General features: G+C 55.6%; 1 protein-coding gene across 5 annotated transcripts in view; it reads right to left on the minus strand.

Annotated features, from left to right (window-relative positions):
* B3GAT1 (beta-1,3-glucuronyltransferase 1) overlaps positions 1 to 18648 on the minus strand; it is a 31796-nt gene extending 13148 nt beyond the window's left edge. For 2 of the 5 annotated variants that reach the window (XM_017872186.1, XM_017872188.1), the window contains exon 1: positions 18560 to 18648. Coding sequence is in view for 2 of the 5 variants with exons in the window: in XM_017872185.1 (XP_017727674.1) it covers positions 27 to 123 (97 nt within the window). In the remaining 3 variants the exon portion in view is untranslated. Of the gene's footprint in view, positions 1 to 26; positions 146 to 3464; positions 4124 to 18559 lie in introns of all 5 variants that reach the window. The other 3 variants (XM_017872185.1, XM_017872184.1, XM_017872187.1) reach the window with 3 other exon arrangements.
* Positions 18649 to 18654: the final 6 nt, after the last annotated feature.

An 18654-nucleotide genomic window follows, 5' to 3' on the forward strand; every position in this document is an offset into this window, starting at 1 on the left:
CCCCCCCGCGGGGCCCTAGTACCTGCCTGCCTGGAGGCTGGAGCAGGAAGGAGGGGTGGGAAGGAAGAGAGGGGAGGACGGGGCCTGCGGGCAAGTGTGCTGTGGGGCGCTTTCTGCTCCCATCCAGTCTTTTTGGTCAAAACATCTATGAGAGAAAAGGGAGGGGGAGAGAGGGAGAAAAGCTCTAAAAATAAACTCAGCAATAAACCCAGTTGTGCATTAATTACTCTGGAAGCCATTATGGCTTGAAAACCCCATAACTTTAATGGAGGCTATTATAAGCATAGTAGCGAAATCGTGGAGCTAATTACCAGGCGGTTATCAAGCAGAACACAGAGAGCCCCCAGCCTGGAGAACGCCAGCTGGCCGGCAGGGGGCGGGTCGTGGGACGTGATGCCTGGGCTGGGCAGGGGGCCTGGGGCCAGGCAACGGGGTGGGCTGCACCTGCCCCCAGCTCTGGGCCTCAGTCTGAGGCTGGGCTGCAAGGTTAGCCGGCACTGGTCCCCTCTTGCAGCCTGCTGCTTCTGCCTGGGGCTTGGAGGAGGGTGGAGTTTGCCTGTGGTTGCAGGCTGTCTCCAACAAGGACCCCACAATGGCTTCTAGACACTTGGGTTGGGCAGAAGAATCAGCACAAAGGTGCAGGAGTGGCTTGGCCACACCCAGGGGAGCCCAGGAGATGGGGGCAAGCATGGGGAAGAATGGGGTGCTGGAGGAGGAGGTGGGTGGAGGCACAAGGGGGATATCGTGGGGAGGCAGGATGCGGTGTGGGCAGTGTGTGTGAGTGGAGGGCCCAGGCCTGCCGCAGTCACAACTCCCATCCTGACACCTGCATCATGTCTGTGACCAACCTCATGTCTCAGGTGTCTTCGCAAGTAAAGACGCAAAAGGCTGTGCCCTGCCCTCCCCGGGCGTCCTCAGAGCCTCAGGTGGAAGCAAGCACTGCCCTGTGGGAGAATGGAGGGTGGTTCCCGGGTGGGGCAGCACACGGGAGTGGGAGGGTGGCCTGGATGTGTCTGGCAGGTGCTCCAGAGGGACCTGGGTCATGCTGATGGCCCTCCTTGACCTCATCTTTACAGTAGGAAGGCTGAGCTGGAAGTTTCAACGATCCTGCCATTTTAGCAACTGGAGGTCACCATAGGGCTCTGCGAGGAAGATGGGATGTCCTATGTGAGGAAAGTGTAGCTCAGTGGGCGCCCAGGGCCAGAGGCAAGGCAAGAGGGCCAACAAAACAGCCTCCCGTGGAACTGAGTCCTGACTTAAGGGCCAATATGCCTATGGAGATCGGCCATGCTGGAAACGCCTCTCTGCAGGAATCTGTGCCATTTTGTTTTGTTTTGAGAGACAGGGTCTCTCTCTGTCACCCAGGCTGGAGTACAGTGCCATGATCACAGCTCACTGCAGCCTTGAGTTCCAGAGCTCACGTGATCCTCCTGCCTCAGCCTCCCAAGTAGCTGGGACCACAGGTACATGCCACCATGTCCAGCTAATTTAAAATTCTTCTTTGTAGAGACAGGGGGTCACTAAGTTGTCCAGCAGGTCTCAACCTACTGGGCTCAAGAGATCCACCTGCTTTGGCTTCTCAAAGTACTGGGATTACAGGTGTGAGCCATGGCACCTCCAGAGAGAAATTTGTCTATGGGTTTTAGGGTGCTGTGGGCTGTGAATAAGGACTAAGGGGTGTCTGGGACTCAGACGGGAAGGCTCTGATTGGCCCAGGCTGGGGCAGAACATGTGAGGCTGTAGAGCATGTGCAAGGCTGGTTCAAGGCTGGCCGATTCTAAACGCATGGAAAGGTTTTCTTCTGAGCCTGCAGGCGTTCAAACGAAGGCCTCAGCAACGCCTCAGTCCCTGAGGCGAGGAGCTTATTTAATTTCACTCGACAAATATTAATTGAGCATCTGTAGCAGGCAAAGCACTGTGTTGGATTCTGTGGGCAATCCAGCAGCAAGGGTGGGGAAGCTTTCCTCAGTCCGGAGGGGACGAGATGACACAGCTCGCTCCAGTGCAGGTGACGTGTGAACGCAAAGTGTCCCCAAAGGCCTGGATGCGTGTGCGCGGCGTTACAAACAAGCTCAGGCACTGTCCAAGGTACTCATCTCCGGAGGACGATAAAAGCCTTTTAACCCAGTAAGATTGGGAACAGTAGTTAAGTGGTTAATCAAAAAAGTCCATTAAGGCGAAGAGTCTTTCCAAATGATACATACATGCCGTACATTTCAATTTAAGTAACTTGCAGAGCCAGTTGTCCGACAGATGATGTTTCCCCAGGACTGCACAGTGCATGCTAATTTTCCCCAAATCCAAACTACCCATCCTTGCAGGCTCTCAGCACTTCCGCTCCGCCAACACAGGGTCAGGCAGGTCTGTGCCTCTGACATCGGCCACACCGCAGCGTCCTGCTGCCACCTCCAGCTGTGATTTCTTTAAAGTGATTCAAGAGCTGAAGAGCACTTGGTGAGCAGTCTGAGTGTAGTACCCTTTAGAATATGACTTTACCTAATTTGGAGAACTTCTTTCTGGACTCACCTTACGAAATTTTCATAGAAACAACACATTTACTTCAACAGTTTACACGACATCCTGTGATGACAGTAACACGCAAGACGGTGAGTGCTGTGGACAGGCTGGGAACCAGCGTCACCGACTCTTGAGGGCGTGGGTTCAGGGGTGACAGCAGAGGGAGCCCCGGGTATCACACAGGCACCAGCCAACGTGTGTGCGGACCGGATGCAGAACACCAACCTGCTGGCTAAGACAGCTGCTGTTCATATCACCTTCTGGCAGCCAGGAACCCGCGTGCCCCCAGGGAGAGGGAGGCACAGGCTTTGTCCCACAGACCTGCAGGTGCCCCTAATGGGATCAGCGGATTCGTATCGATTCTGCAGGCGCTGCTCAGGAAATGCCTGATGCCACAGCTAATCAGCTCCCAGCCCAGTCAATCTATACTTCATTAAGCCCTGGCCCTCCCGCCCCCAGCGCCACCGCCTCCGGGCCCACCACAGCCCTGCTGGGGGGCAGGACACAGGCACTGACCTCACACCATACAGGAGCCCCTGCTCCTCTTTCTCCTCCTTTGCCCTGGTCACCGACTGCAGAGGGTTGGGGTGGGGTCCCATAGCAGGTTCCACTCTGAGTCTTACATTGAACCAGTAAGACTCCCTTTTTCATAAAGCCCAGTCCCTTGATGTTCAGAGCAGCCATGGCATGAGGCAGACACACAGATCTCATCCCCATGTTGCATGTGAGGACACCAAAGCTCTGAGAGCCTGTGTGATTGGCCCAAGGTCACAGCGTCAGGTGCCAGCAGAGCTGCTCAAACTCAGGCCTTGGCCTGTGTCCAGTGCCATCTGTGCCCACACCACCTCCCCCTGTAGACCCTCCCCTGGCCCACCCTCGTGCCCACCCACTGGGCAACCCTGCTCCAGGGCCAGAGCCCCTGACCTCTCACCCCCTGCCCGGCCTACCTCAGTGGTCAGGCCGAGTGCCCCCAGGAAGGCACTGCTGGTCTCTCCCCACCCTGCTTTCACCATGCTCATGGAGGAAGAGTGGCAGGCTCGGGCCCTGGGATGTCTGCACTCTGCTTCCCAGCCTGGGTCACTGCGGGCTCACACTGGGGACAGCGGATGGAAGGGCAGCGTGAATTCCAGATCTCAACCCATCTTGTTCCCTTCTAACTGGGACAACCAAGCCAAGGACTTGGGCAGAAGGAAGTATTAGCTTTGTTCTGATTTGGTGCAGAGAATACCTTCACGCTTTGGTTTTCTTCCAGCATCAGAAATGTAATTTGCTGACTTTTTAAAGGTAGTTCCTTTGTTTTTCTTTTTTTTCCAGAAATAGTCTTTGGATTCGATTTTGATTATGATTCAGTACAAAATGAAAATTGGCGTTTGGCTTAGTGTAGAACTCTGCAAGCGAAAGTCCATTCCGGTTAACTGCAGGAATCTGAACCGAATACACTGCTGGCCCCAGCTGGTGTCACTGAAGGTCCCTGGATCACGTGGCTAGTGGTCTTCAGGCAGCAGTTCATCCACTCACCCGAGCCTCCACGCAGGAGGGCCTGAAGCAAGAACTGGGCTTCACGGCGGGGCGACATCACCTACGGCTGCTCTCTGCTGGGGCACGCCTGGGGGCGGGTGGGGGAGCAGGGATGAGCACACAGATGCTCTGCGGGGGAAGGACAGGCAGAGAGGGAGCGGCAGCTGGGGAGAAGGCTGGCTGAAGGACACAAACGTGATAAAGGATTGTGGGGCACTGGACAATGGTGAGCCAGGCCCGCGGAAGACCCCAGAGGGGAGCCATCCCACAGCAGGTCATGAGGGTGATGGGGGTGGGGGTGCTTCTGCTTGGCCGAGTGGAGAAAGGCGTTCGGCAGGAATGTGCTAACCTTGACGGGACGATGGTACACAGAGCACCACTCGGCCACTTGGCCCCTGCCTGCGTGACAGGGATTACTGAGGGTCACGCTATCTTTGGGATTTGTGGCACTGGCAAGTAGTCCTTGTAAAGAACCCTGGAGCCCAGCCTGGGATGGGGGAGAAGTCTGGTATTGAAAGGTGCTTGCCCCTCAGCCTCCTTTGCCCTCCTTCCCTGCTGCCTTTCCATCCTTGCCCTAGGCCCACTTTTGGAAGGAAATGTCCCCACTCCCAAGACAAGTACATTCATTTTCTATTGCGATCTAACCAGTTCCTACACACATGGCAGAGGACAGTCCCCACCGACTCTCTTCAGTTCCTACGGGTCAGGAGTCCAGGGTCCCAGAAGGCTGCAAGGTATTGGCAGGGCTGTGTTCTCATCTGGAGGGCCGACTGAGGAAAATCTGCCTATAAGCTCACTCGGGTGGTGGTGGGACTGCGGGCCGTGGCTTCTGGCTGGCTATTAGCTGGGACTGCCCTCAGCTCCTGGAGGCAGCTCGCAGATCCTTGCCACATGGGTTTCTCCAGCATGGCCACTTACTTGGTCAAGCCAGCACGGAGGGGATCTAGAGCTAATCCATTAGCTAGCCGATGGAATCTTAGAGCATAATCCTGGGAGGGACGGCCCACTGCTTCTGCACAGTGTACTGGCCAGGGGCTGGCCACCAATGCCATCCACACCAAAGGTGAGGACTGCACAAAGGCATGAGCACGGGGTGGGTGGGGCTTCCGAGGACACCTGAGAGTCTGTCCCCCACACCAAGGCAGATGGGCCATGTCAAGCCTTCAGCTCCTCAGATCCTGCCTAGTCCCATAGCTACTGAGGGTGACGGCAGAAGCCAGCCACAGTCATAGCCTCCTGCCACCTCCTTCCTGTTCCCTAGCCACCTCTACCCCCCCACAGCTTCCATCTCTTGAAATGCCTACATGGCACCCTTTTCCTCGTCCTGTGGTGAGAGGCACCATGGCCCATGCCAGAGGGCAGTGCCCCATTCCCACCCAGAGCCGTGGGGGGACCAGAGTCAGGGAGAGGGTTCTCAAGTTGAGTCAAGATGCCCAAGCGCAAACCAGGCCTGGCCGTTGCAAACCAGCATCCATCTCATTTCCTTCCAGCTGTCAACTGCTCCCTTGCCTGGGCCTCCATGCCCTGCCTGCTCCTCTCTGCCAGGCCTCGGCCAGGGTCCAGTGCATGTGGGGGTGTACCTGGGCCCGAGTGGCAGTTAGGGGGCCCCACAGTGAGGGATAGCAAGCACGGGCTTAGTTCCGGTGTCCCCCGCTCCTTGCCCAGCACTCTCTTGAGGCTGATGACGTGGGGAGATGCCAGTCTGGCCACAGCAACTCAGATGCCTGCTCCCTGTCCTCCTCGATGTGTGGCTTGGAATTCGACTCAAGGAAACCGCTGGGGTTGAGTATTCTGTTCTGACAGCTCATTGCGGCTGTGCTGTGGCCACCACAGAACTGCCCGCCTGAGTGACTTCACAGGGCAGCTGGCCCGCTGCCTGACCCCCATGTGCATGCGTGTGAGCCTGTGTGCTCATGGTCGGCACCGTGTGAGTGAGCACATGTGTGTTCACAGGCATGTGTCTGTACCCTCTTAGCTGGGTTTCGGGGTTGCTCTGTGCCCTGCTGACAAATCCACAATTGGGTCCCATTCAAATAAAAGAGCTCATGTGCCTGCCCTTGGCACCCAATGGCTTCAGATGCTGCAACATAGATGGGGTGATGCCAAGAGGCCAATCCACTTTCTCTGCAGCACTGGGGTTTGTGGGGGCTGCTTCTCCTAAAAACTACTAAACACAACAGCTCACGCTCAGCAGTGATCTGCGGCTTCCAAAATGACAGCACGCTGGTCGTCTCATTCAATGGTTAAACCCCTGTAATCCCCAAGCTTTGTTCACGTTTTACAGATGAACAAACTGAGACATGAGGGGGCTGAGTGACTGTCTCAAGTGTCCCAGGTCCAGATAGAAAGCAGCCATCCCCTTGCACTCCTCTGGGCAGCAGTGGCCAGGCAGGGGTCCTTGCCGTGCCTCTGTCCCACCTCTCCTGGCCCCAGGTCCACTGCTGGCTCCCTCCCGGGCCCTCTTCTACCGCTGGCCCCCGGCCTCTGGGGACACACAGGTTTCCTCCCAGCTGTGCCCCAGGCAGGCCTCTGTGCTGTAGCTGCACACCTGGCTGGCGGCTGAGACTTCCCTGCCCTTGTTCATCAGAGCTAGTGTGACCTTACACTTCCTTCTCCAAACCAGGATGCTTTTGAAAATGCAATGAGCTGATATAATAATGGATCAACAGCAGGTCTGCTCTGGGTGCAGTGGGTGGTGGGTTCTCTAACCAGGGCCCACTGCCACCCGCGTGCAGGCACTGGCTCCCATGCAGACTGGATGGCTTCTCTGTTTTGCTCCCTCCCTTGGGAGGCCTCAGTGCAGCCTTCATGAGCTGGTGGCCCCAGAATGGCTCCTCTCGTCTGCATGAGGGGAGCAAAGGGGTTCTCCTGTTCAGAGGCTTCCCCACATCCCTGCCCACCTCCAGCCGCACCTCACCCATGGAGACAGGCAGGGTAGAATCAGCAGTGCACATCATTCCAGCTCTATGAAGAGACCACGCCAGGATTTGGGTCCTGCCCTTGGACCCTGGTTCCAGCAAAATGCTCTTAACACACCAACCAACCTGCTCCAGTTCTGAGACTCCCCAGCCAGCCAGCAATGTATGCACCGTAGGAGAGGCCTGTGGTTTGCTCAGGACCCCCATGGGTGGACTGCTGCCTCCAGTGGGTGCACACCCACCACAGGGCGCCTGCTCAGCGGGGGGCCAGGCCCGTAGGGCCCCGGAGGGTGAGGCACATTCTGCTACCCAATGAACGGCAGGGCCCAGGGGCAAGCCGTCGAAGCTGCTACTGCTAACAGCACTGACCTTCCCTTTTGCCAGGTTGCCCAGCAGTGGCAGAGGGCAGTCCAGAACCCAGAAAGGCTGCGATGTCCTAGAATCCTGGACCCTGGAAGCTAGGACGGGTGTGGCCCTCGCCGCACCTGACCCTCTCTGCAGCGGAGGCCCAGCCAAGGTTGCGCTGGTTGGGATGCTGGGCGGTGGCTGCAGCGAGGGTCTCCCATGATGGGGCTGGATGAGTGCGCCCATCCACAGCACGGAGCCTGGCACAGGTCATGGTGACTGACTTGGTACCTGCTGGAGCCCAGCACGGCCTGTACATAAGCAAGCCAGGTTACCAGGTGGGTCTAGCCCTGGAACTGAGTGTCCAGGCTTGAGTTAGCTGAAACAGCCCTGCAGAGCCTCTCAGGCTGTGAGCAAGGTGGGGACGTCCCAGAGGAAGGATGTGAGCAGCCCGCTTGCCCCCACAGTACTGCCCTTCCTGTCGTCACGCTGCCCTAGGCCGCGTAGTTTCCCTTGGTGCTACCGTCTCTGTGGTCCTGGGTGAGGTGCTGGCAAGAGGAGACTCCTCTGGGCTCTGCGCCTGTGGCATTCCCTCTCCTACTCTGCAGCCTTCCCTGGCCCTGCCCCTCCCCTGGGCTGCTCACTCAAGGTGGCCACACTGTGGGACTTCCCGCCCCGGGCCCTGCCTTTGGTTTGCCGGTTTTCACATCTGTCCCCCAGCCCTGGGCCAGAAGCTCCTTTGGGGGCGCCTGGCCTTACTCACCTCCACGTTCCCACACCAGGGCCCAGAGCCCAACCCAAAGCAGGAGCTGCACCAACATCCTGTGACTCGGTTTCCTCATCTTTACCTCTCACAGGGCTACTTTCAGATCAAAGGAGGGAATCAGTGGAAAACATCTAGCATGAGGCCTGGCACACAGTTGGCACTATGAATGTCAGATCATATAAAACATGGTGGTTAATATAACTGCCGCCACCACATTGTTTTAAGATTCAGCGGATGGCTAGCCATGTGCAGAAGAATGAAACTGGACCCCTGCCTCTCACCATATATGAAAATTAACTCAAGATGGACCAAAGATTTGAATGTTGGAAGACTTCAAACTATCTAAGAATCCCAAAGAAAACCTAAGGAACACTATTTTGGACATTTTGGGAAAATTCTTATGGCTAAGTTCTCAAAAGCAACTGCAGTACAAACAAAAATTGACAAGTGGGACCTAATTAAACTAAAGAGCTTCTGCACCACAAAAGAAACTCTCAACAGAGTCAACAGACAACCTACAGATTCGCATCCAACAAAGGTCTACTATCCAGAACCTACACGGAATTTAGACAGTTTAAATGCAAAAGACCAATACCCACATTAAAAAGTGGGCAAAATACATGAACAGACACTTCTCGAAAGAAGACGTACAAGTGGTCAACAAATACGAAAAAATGTTCAACATCACTGATCATTAGAGAGATGCAAATCAAAATCGCAATGAGACACCATATAAGGGAACCCTTGTACATTGTTGGTGGGAATGTAAATTAGTTCAGCCACTGTGGAATGCAGTTTGGAGATTTCTCAAAGAACTTAAAACATTTGACCCAGCAATCCCATTACTGAGTGTCTTCCCAAAGGAATATAAGTCGTTTTACCATGGAGACACATACACTCATATGCTTACTGCAGCACTATTCGTAATAGGGAACTGATGGAATCAACCTTGGTGCCCATCAGCAGTAGACTGGATGAAGAAGATGAGGTACACATATGCCACGGAATACTATGTAGTCATAAAGAAGAAATAAATAATGTTTTTTTTTTGCAGCAACATGGTTGCAGCTGGAGGCAATTATCCTAAGTGAAGTAACACAGGAACAGAAAACCAAATACTGCTCACTTACAAATGGGAGCTAAACATTGGGTACTCTTGGACATAGAGGTGGGAACAACAGACACCGTGGAGTCCTAGAGGGAGGAAGGGAGAGGGGCAAGGGTTGAAAAACTACCTATTGGTTACTGTGCTCAGTACCTGGGTAAGAGGATCAGTCATGCCCCAAATCTCAGCATCACACAATATACCCGGGTAACAAACCTGCACATGTACCACTGAATCTAAAATAAATGCTGAAATCATAAAAAATTAAAAAAAAAACAAATACCCACATTAAAAAGTGGGCAAAACACTGAATCCAATTGCCTGGGAGAGGAAGGGCAGAAGAAGGAGGCACCTTGGCTCCTTCCTCATGGCTCAGTAGTGACTGGCCTTCGGGCAGCCTTTCCAGCACATTCCTCTGTCCCCAGCACGAGGCGGCGCTGTGGCTTGGACTCAGTGGAAACTGGGCACACCAGCATGCAGCTGTGACAACAGAGTGTGGCCTGGGGAGGGCAGCCTGGCCACTGTGGGGAGACGGTGCCCCTGGAACCTGGTGCCGTGGCCCCGGCTCCCTCTGTTCCTGCTGGGAGCACGTGCCCCCGCACAGGTGGGCCAGGCGACAAGGCACTTTCTCATGCATTTTCCTGCTGTAGTCTCGGTGCAGCCACCTGAGATGAGGTGGGCACCCATCCCGTCACCCTGCTTTTTCAGGTGGGGAGACTGAGGTTTGGAACTGACACAATGAGCTAGAGTCAAGTAGCGGGGATGCCCCAGTGCATGGCTGCTGCTTCCCTCCCGCCACCCTGCCCAGTCTGGTCCTGTGTCTCTGCTCAGCTTCCTAGAAAGGCACTCAGGAAGGACCAGTGATTTCAGAGACTCCCCATCCCTCTTCTCTTCTCCTGCCTCCAGAGCTGTCCTGTCACAGAACTGACTTGTCAGTGGGGGTCTAGGGCCAGCGAGCCCTGGGCACTGTCACTCCCTTCCCCTTCTCCTCAGGATGCAGGCTCAGGCTCCTGGGGAACTTCACTTTCACCACCTCCCACTTCCACGGCTCCCTCACCTCCTGCTGTTATACCTGCCCTGCCCCTAAGGTCCCTCCCTCCTCTGGGGTGTCAGCTAACCCCACTGCCTGAAGAAGAAACAATTAACATCAAATGTTGAACTGGGCCGGGTGCAGTGACTCGTGCCTGTAATCCCAGCACTTTGGGAGGCCGAGGTGGGTGGATCACTTGAGGTCAGGAGTTCCAGACCAGCCTGGCCAACATGGTGAAACCCCGTCTCTACTAAAAATACAAAAATTAGCCGGGTGTGCTGGCAGGCGCCTGTAATCCCACCTACTGGGGAGGCTGAGGCAGGAGAATAACTTGAGCCCGGGAGGTGGAGTTTGCAGTGAGCTGAGATTGCGTCACTGCCCTCCAGCCTGGGCAACAGAGTGAGACTCTGTTTCAAAAAAAAAAAAAGTCGAAGGGGCTTGGGTAGGGGACTTGCCCCCGAGCACATGTGTGAACCGGCGTGGGCAGGGTGTGCCCTCCACAGCAGAGGAGGTGTGGGTGTGATGAATCCAGCAGTCCTCAGTCTCAGTGCCCCCGACAGCAGCGTGTGCTGATACTACCTCTGGGTTTCCCAGGCCACCTATCGCACAGTGAGCACGAGGGCAGCTATGGATCCACGGTCCGCCACACCATGGAGCCCGAACACCGCGCAGGCACAGGCTCAAGACAGTCCTCCACATACCTGGGGGAGGGGATCTCCAGGCTCTCCTGGGCTGCTGTCCCCAGGTAGACTCTAGGAGTACCCGGCCGATTTCTTTCTCGGGGTCCCGGGAAGGCAGCAGGGATGAGAGCAGGAGGCAGGCATCCCTTCACACCGGTACGTTTGCCTGGGACACGCTTCCCTCCCTCACAGTCCCTCCACTTGCTGAGCTGTTTGGCCCCCAGGACCAGGCCAGGTGCACTCAGCCCTGGGGCTTCATACACGGGGCTGGACACTGCAGGGTGCCTGGGCAGCCCTGGATGCAGGAAGGGAGCCCCAGAGGCCAGACCAGATGCCAGCTAGAATGGGGGGGCCTTCCTTCTTGAAGCTCCCATGACATTTCGACATAGCTTCCCTCTGGCAGAAGTTTGCTGGGTGGCCCCTCTGCTCAGACATCTCCTGAGTGGGAAGGGCAAGTGGGGAGAATTACCATTTATTGAGCTTTTGCTCCATAGCCTGGCATCAAATAACCTGTCGACCAGATGACTGGATAAAGAAAATAAAGAAAATGAGGAATACACGTGCAATGGAATATTATTCAGCCTTAAAAAGGGAGAACTTTTTTTTTTTTTTGAGGTGGAGTCTCGCTCTGGCTCTGTCCCCCTGGCTGGAGGGCAGTGGTGCCATCTCGGCTCACTGCAAGCTCCGCCTCCCGGGTTCCCGCCATTCTCCTGCCTCAGCCTCCCGAGTAGCTGGGACTACAGGCGCCGCCACCACGCCCGGCTAGTTTTTTTTTTGTATTTTTAGTAGAGACGGGGTTTCACCGTGTTAGCCAGAATGGTCTCGATCTCCTGACCTTGTGATCCGCCTGCCTGGGCCTCCCAAAGTGCTGGGATTACAGGCGTGAGCCACCGCGCCCAGCCAAGGGAGAACATTTTAACACATGCCCTGACATGGATGAACCTTGAGGACACTACGCTAAGTGAAATAAGCAGTCACAAAAGGGCAAATATCACAGGATTCAGTTTCTATGAGGTTTCTGGAGCAGTAAAATTCAGAGAGACAGAAACTAGGATGGTGGCTTCTGGGACCTGGGACGCTGGGGAGAATGGGAGTCATTTAACGAGTCCATAGTTTCTAATGGCCAAGATGAGAAAGATCTGGAGATCTGTTTCACAACAATGTAAATACACTCAGCACTAGTGAACTGTGCACTGAAAATGGTTAAGATGGTAAGTTTTACGTTGTGTGTTTTTTTAAATCACAATGAAAACGAGCCTGTCATTCATCCAGAACATCTGTTGAGACACAGTTAAGGACGGCACACCCCTCGGGGCCTGCACCCGGGGCTTCAGTGAGCGTTTGCGGTGGGTTGGGTGTCTGTGTGTGATTTCAAGCATGCACCTTCCTGGGAATTATGGGGCGACAGGCACCAGGCATGTCAGCGAGAGGCCCCCCTCCAAGGCTCCAGGGACGCCACTGGGAGGAGTGTGCACGCCCCACTGACAGCCTGCAACTGCCTCGCTGTCCTCAGGCCTGGGGAGCCCCAGAGACACAGCACGGGAGCACTTGTTCTGAGAGAGAGATTTATGTGTGGGAGAAGAAGTCAGTATCGACAAGGGATGAGTTAGGAGAGTAATACTTCAGCTTCCGTTCAGAAACTCTGACCGTGAGGCCAGTAGCTCGCCTCGAGGCTGTACTTCAGCCCAGGCAGGCTGGCAGAGCTGGGCCTGTGTGGGTCAGTTGCAGCGTGGGTGCAACTGGCTGGTCCCTTGGCCTCCCAGGGCTCAGTGTCCTCCCCATGCCACAAGCGGCCGTCTCTCCCACTCTGTGGTCTGTGGATGAGGGAAGAGGAGGGACGAAGGGCTGGGGCAGGCAAGCAGGGTGGGGGGGGTGTTGATATTGTTGATCTGCACCTACAGCCTGTCAGCAACCACGGAGGTGGCATTTGCCACAGCCCTGCTCAGTGGGACCCAGCACTGCACTTCTTGGGGGTCAGGACTTATCTTCAAGGGTGCGAGAGCAGTGGTGATGTCCTTAGGCTTCGGAAGACACCCCCAAGGGGACTTCCCATCTGCTACGGGGACCTAGAGGGCTTCAGGCCCGGGCTAGGTAGGCACCAGGCAGCCCCAAACCCGGGTCTGAAGCTACGGAGGGTCTGCTGATGGTCACCTGCCTGGCAAGATCCTTTGGTCAGGGAGCGTGGACACACTCTGGCAGGCTGGCAACTCATGGGTTTCATGGAAATTTGTCTGTGTTTTTAATTTGCTGTCTGTGGCCTTAAGGAGTTGACCTTCCCCAGGGCTGTCAGGGATAGTTGAGGTTGGTTTTCCTGGGCCCAGCCATCTGAGGGAGAAGAGAGGAGGTGAGGGGCCCTGGGAGTCTCGGCGTTGTGCCCCGACCCCAGGGGAGGCGGCCCCCAGCCTCCACACATCTGTCTGCCAACGACCTGCCTGGGAGGGCACTGGGGCACGCAGCCTCTGTCTTGTGTGAAATTGCTCTGTGCTCATCTAGTCAGGAGCAGGGCTGCTCTGAGTGTCTGCCCCTCATCTGTGAAAAGAAGGGAGTAGCCCAGGGTTGCAGAATCCTACTTCCGGGAGAAGGCTGGCAGCCAGGTAGCCGGGGGCGTCAGCCTGGCTATGAATGGCCAGCTCCTGCCCCTCTGGCCATCCCTCACCTTCCACCCCTGGTGGCTTGGCGGGCAGGCTCCCTCCCTCCGGCCTCCGGCTTGGGTCGCTCTGTGGAAGTGATTTTTCCAGGTGAGGAAACGCTCATGTAGCCCTGCCCCTCCTGTCTTAGATGAGGAAACTGAGGCCCACCAGTGTCTGCGGCACAGTGAGTTGCAGACACAGCTGGGACCAGCACCTGGGGGGCTCCTGGCAGCACAGTCAGCTGGCCTCTAAGACCTGCAGGCTCTGCTCCCGCCGCTTCCCTCCACTGAGCCCACAACGGCCTCTGGGCTCTCTTGCCCTCCAGATGAGGGAAGGATGAGCCCAGGCAGGGGCCCCTCACGTCCCTTCTTCCATCCCTGCTCGGCATGGTGCTGGCTGGTGGCAGCTAACGGTGCCTCCTTTGCTGCTCTTATTTTGAAAGTATGGGGGCTTAGCAGATGCTTTTTGGTGACAAAACAGAATTTCAGTTGCACTCACCTCCAAAAAGCATCAGGCCCTCTATCTGGCTGCATCTGCATAACATGAGGACGCTTTCCTCATCTCATTCTAGCTCCCGGGGTGTGTGGTCAGGAATAATGCCATCCTAGGGGACGAGGTGGAGGCTCAGGAAAGGTCAGAGAGGTAGCAAGGCCTTGTGTTGATTGGGTGGGGTGGGGGGTCGGCCTGGGAAAGTGAGCTTTTCAATAAGTGTTTAAGTGAATTGTTAAATAAATGAATAATAAAAATGGCTTCCTATTTTCAAATAAAAAATAAAAAAGCTCTTGCTATTGCATGCTCTGATTAGCATGATTAACTGTAATGACTCATTTCCTCCTCAGAAACATCCTATTATTACCCTCATTTTAAAATCGAGAAGTCTGAGGCACAGAGAGGTTAAGCAATGTCCTGAGGCCACACAGCTACTAAGTGGCAGAACTAGGATCTGAATCCAGCCAGTAGGGCCTTGTGCTTAGCCACCCTGCGAAACACCTGTGCAGGTTCAGGTCCACAACACTCTGTCCACTAGAACTTTCCGTGCTGCCAGGAACGTTCTGCATCTGTGCCGCCCAAGATGGCAGCCTCTAGCCACGTGTGGCTGTTGTGCACTTGAAATGTGGCTGGTGGGACTGAGGAGCTGCTCAGGGTGAGGAGGGATGCGGGAAGCAGCCCCCCCATGCCCAGCACTGGGCTCTAACAGTTTCTGAACAAGGGCCAACTGAGTAGCCCAGAGTTCAAACAGAGACTCGTGGCTTCAGAGGCCAGATCGCTCGCCTGCCTTAGAAAGAGGAAGCATGATGGGCAGACGGGAAGGAGAGGACTCCGGCCCACACAGCCAGCCAGAGAGGACGGGCAGAGCCAGGCCTCCAACTACAGTGCCACTGGCACTCCCCACACCACGCCTTCATGTCTCCACTCCCCCGTCCCACTTGGTCTTCTTCCTGTGAGCAGAGAGCTGGCTCACGTTTCCCACATATGAGGAGAGAGAGCTCCTGCCATGGCTCTGAAGACTGAGCCGTGGAATCCACAGCCCCCTGGGCGAGGTTAGTCCTCAAATCCAGTCAACTCTTGATCCAGACTCACACTCTCCACTTTTGGGCTTATCAGTGGCGAAGCCTTAATCCCTGCCAGGCACTTGGCGCGGAGGCTGCCTCCTGCCCTGCTGTCAGCTGGTGTGTGCGCAGGGAACGCAGGCTCATTTTAATATTGGCTGGAGCTAAACCTCATTAGAAAAGTAAATTTGCTGTAGCTGCAAAAAAAAAAAAAAAAAAAAAAAAAGCAACCCACATAACCCTTCCAAAGCTAAACAGAAAACACCAGATTTGGATTTTTGGATTATTTGATGTTTTACGTTCCCAGCACCTGGTGCAGAGCCTCCCACACAATAGGTGCTTGGTCATTGTTGGTGCAAGTGAACTGAATTTTTGGGGATCTCTGACCACCCTGTCACCTTTCAGCATGGATAAGAAGGGCTCACAGATCTGAAATTTTTTTTTAAAAGTTTTTTTTTTTTTTTTTTTTTTTTTTTTTTAGACTACCATTTGCTGATAAATTGGAAGGATTATATTTAACAATAATTAGACAAGCAAATATTATTTTGTGTTTGGCGAGGACGAACTCTGAGCCAAGGCATGCTCTGGGTTCTTTGGGTCAGGATAAGGAAGGGTAGGTCCAGCCCAGAGTCTGGAGGTGTGATGACTCAAGCGGGTGAGGAGGGAGGTGGGACAGCCTGCACCGATTCCAGTGGGATTGGCTCCAGGACTGGCCTGACACTGCTACTCCAAATTCTAGAGCCATCCTCATCCTGGAAGAAAGGGGGTGAGAGTGTATAAAATACATAGATTAAATTAAAATTCATCTAGTATTTCTTCTAAAAACTGGTGAGATGACAGTTTCCCAATTTATAGATTGTCAGGAAGCCGGGGCTGAGAGGGCTCTGTTTTTTCCAAGTCTGCTTGGCTAGCCACAGATGGAGCTGAGACTGGACCTCAGACAGCCTGGCCAAGGGCCTGTCCCCACTACACTTCTTCCATGTCCCCTGGCTAGTCTTCAGTAGGGTCCACAAAGGTCTTTTTGCCTGGAGGCATGGGGAGTGGGGGTGCATGACTTCTCTTCTCCTGAGTGCCAGGTTTCCCCAGACCCCACATCCTTCCCCACTGCCCTGCATTCCAGGACCAGGAGGGCTGGGGCAGGGGCAGAAGATGGAGAGGAACCCTCAGCACTGGGAGATGATCAGGGGCAAAGGGTGTCCCTGAAAATCCCTGCAAGCTCTTGATGTGCTTGACCTCAGAGCCTGTCCTCCCTCTGCCTTTGGGCTTCTGTCTAAAAGACCCTTAACATTCATCAAAGCCACAGGAAAGTACCTTCCTCAGTAGAATGTCCAATTGCTCCAGTGAGGGGCCTCCTGCAGGGGTGGACAATTGCTGAGGTCGATGTAGGGGAACAGGGAGAGGCCCCCAGCCCACCCCAACTCACCACTCAGCCCACCCTGACTTCTGCCTGTGTGCCTCCCTCTGCCATCTGCCAGTGTGCCTCCGTGCCTTTGTCTCTTGTCTCACTGCCTCTTTCTCTGCCTGTGTCAGGCTCTCTCAGAATCCTTCTCCTCCTGAGCCCCTTCCTCTCCTCCTCTCCAGTCTCATCAGAGAGGAGCACTCATCCCTCTCTTCCAGACACAATGGAGCACCATGCTCCCATCCGTTAGCCTTTCAGTCAGTACATCCTCTTTCCCATTTCACACTCCCAGCTCCCGGCCTGCCTCATCACCCTGTGCTACACAACTAGGAAAAGTACATCTTACTTGGTCTCAGGGTAAGGACCCCGAGAAACCACTAAGAGAACCTTCAGGTCCCTCCAGAAGCCTAAGCCGGGAAACTGGGCTTGCCCCAGGGCATCCTCCTGTGAAGCTCCTTGGTCTCTGCCATGGGCTCCAATCCTGTTGCTGGAGCTGATCTCCTCAGTGATTTACCTGCCCCCTGCTTCTGGTGGAACAGTGAGTACCTGCCCAACCAGAAACCTACACACACATATTCAGCGCAGCGCCTGCAAGCTTTCAGCTCGCCTGGACCTGGAGTGATCCCCAAGCACCCTGGGGTCAGGCACAGAAACGGGAACAGCAAGCTCCTGGCTCCAGTGCGGAATGGGGCACAGATGCATTAACTCTCCCAGTCCCACTAACCTTAGCAAGTATTTCTGCTTCCATCAAAAGGGGAAGAGGGGAAATGTCTCTAAGCTCTGGAGCCTTTGGCAGTGCTGGGCATGGACTGGGCAGAATGAGAAGTCTGTCTGAAGACCTGGGAAAGGGTCTTCACCCCACGGCAAGAAAGGGAAGGCTTGATGTTTGGTCCAGTAAGGGCCATTAATGGTCACCAACTGAGCAGGCTCTAGGAGGAAATGTCTCTATCTCGGTAGTGGCTACCAGCAGAGGTAGGGAGACATAATCACAGAAGACAAATGTTAGAAAACCCTAGAACAACAGTCCTGTGCGGCCACATGCCCCACGGCCCTAGTAACTTAGGGAGTGGTGTGCCTCCCATTTCCACACAAACACATCCAGGCATCGCACAGTGCTAGGCCCTAGGATGTCTGTACCCCAACATTTTCAACAGTGCATACTACACAGCCCAAGCTGTAGGCCCCATTGGGAACCCCACTCACACTGGTGCTCATGCACTGGGCTAGCAACTGTCAGTAAAGGTCCCCTTCCTGTACGTTAAGAAATCTCCGGAGTCCTTCAGCTCCAGCTTCTGCAAGAATCCATGCAGCTAGGCCTGGCTGGGGGAGAAAGGCGACAGGGAGGTTGGCCACGGCTCCTGTGTGTGCATGTGGGGGTGGTTCTTGACCTTAGCTGCTTGGTACGGGGCTGTCACCTCCTTTCCCTGGCACTGTCGGACCCGGTGGCTTCCTTCTCTATTTCCTGCCTCAACTCTCAGCCTCCTTTTTCTGGAAGTTGTGTGCTCTGACTTTGGAGGGATTGGGACCTCAGACCTGAGCCCAGGCGCAGATGGGAGGGTGGTGAACTGGTCGCGCCTCCTTCCTCCTCGCTACACCGAAGGTCCCAAGGACCCTTTGCCACCCTTGCCACCCCTGGGTCCCTCAGCATGCCCCGCAGAGCTAGGGCCCCCTCAAGAGAGTTAACTCGGCAGTGGCCAGGAGCCAGAGAGCGATCCAGAGAGGGCTGTTGGGCATCGGGGTGGGGAGGTGGGGGACGACTGACCCCTGACTCCTCATCCGGCCACCAGAAACCACCTGCTGAGGGGGCCAGGACTGACGGCTGAGAGCCCGGGCCAATTGTCAGACGCTGCTGAGAGCCAGCTCTTCCCCTAATCCCGGCGGACGAGGGCAGGCGGTGCCGGGTTTTGTTTCGCAGCCCCTCGGCAGCAGCGCCTCCCGGCCCGAGCTCGGTTCTCGGCCCCCTTTCCAGCCGCCCCGGCGCGCGCAGCGCACACACACACCCCAGCGCGCACCCGGGAGGACATGGCGTGGGCACCGATGGGGACGCAGAACGGGGCTCTGTGCGCGGCGGGGCGCCCGCGGGGGCGCGGGGAGCACTGACCTGCGGCGACGAATCCGGAGCGTCCCTGGTGCGGTCCATGGCGGGCGACGGCCCCTACGCCCCGGCCCCGGCGCCCCGAGACTGCTGCCCTGGGC

This window comes from Rhinopithecus bieti, unplaced genomic scaffold (assembly GCF_001698545.2).
Source record: "Rhinopithecus bieti isolate Rb0 unplaced genomic scaffold, ASM169854v2 scaffold_6481, whole genome shotgun sequence".
NCBI classification, from domain to species: domain Eukaryota; kingdom Metazoa; phylum Chordata; class Mammalia; order Primates; family Cercopithecidae; genus Rhinopithecus; species Rhinopithecus bieti.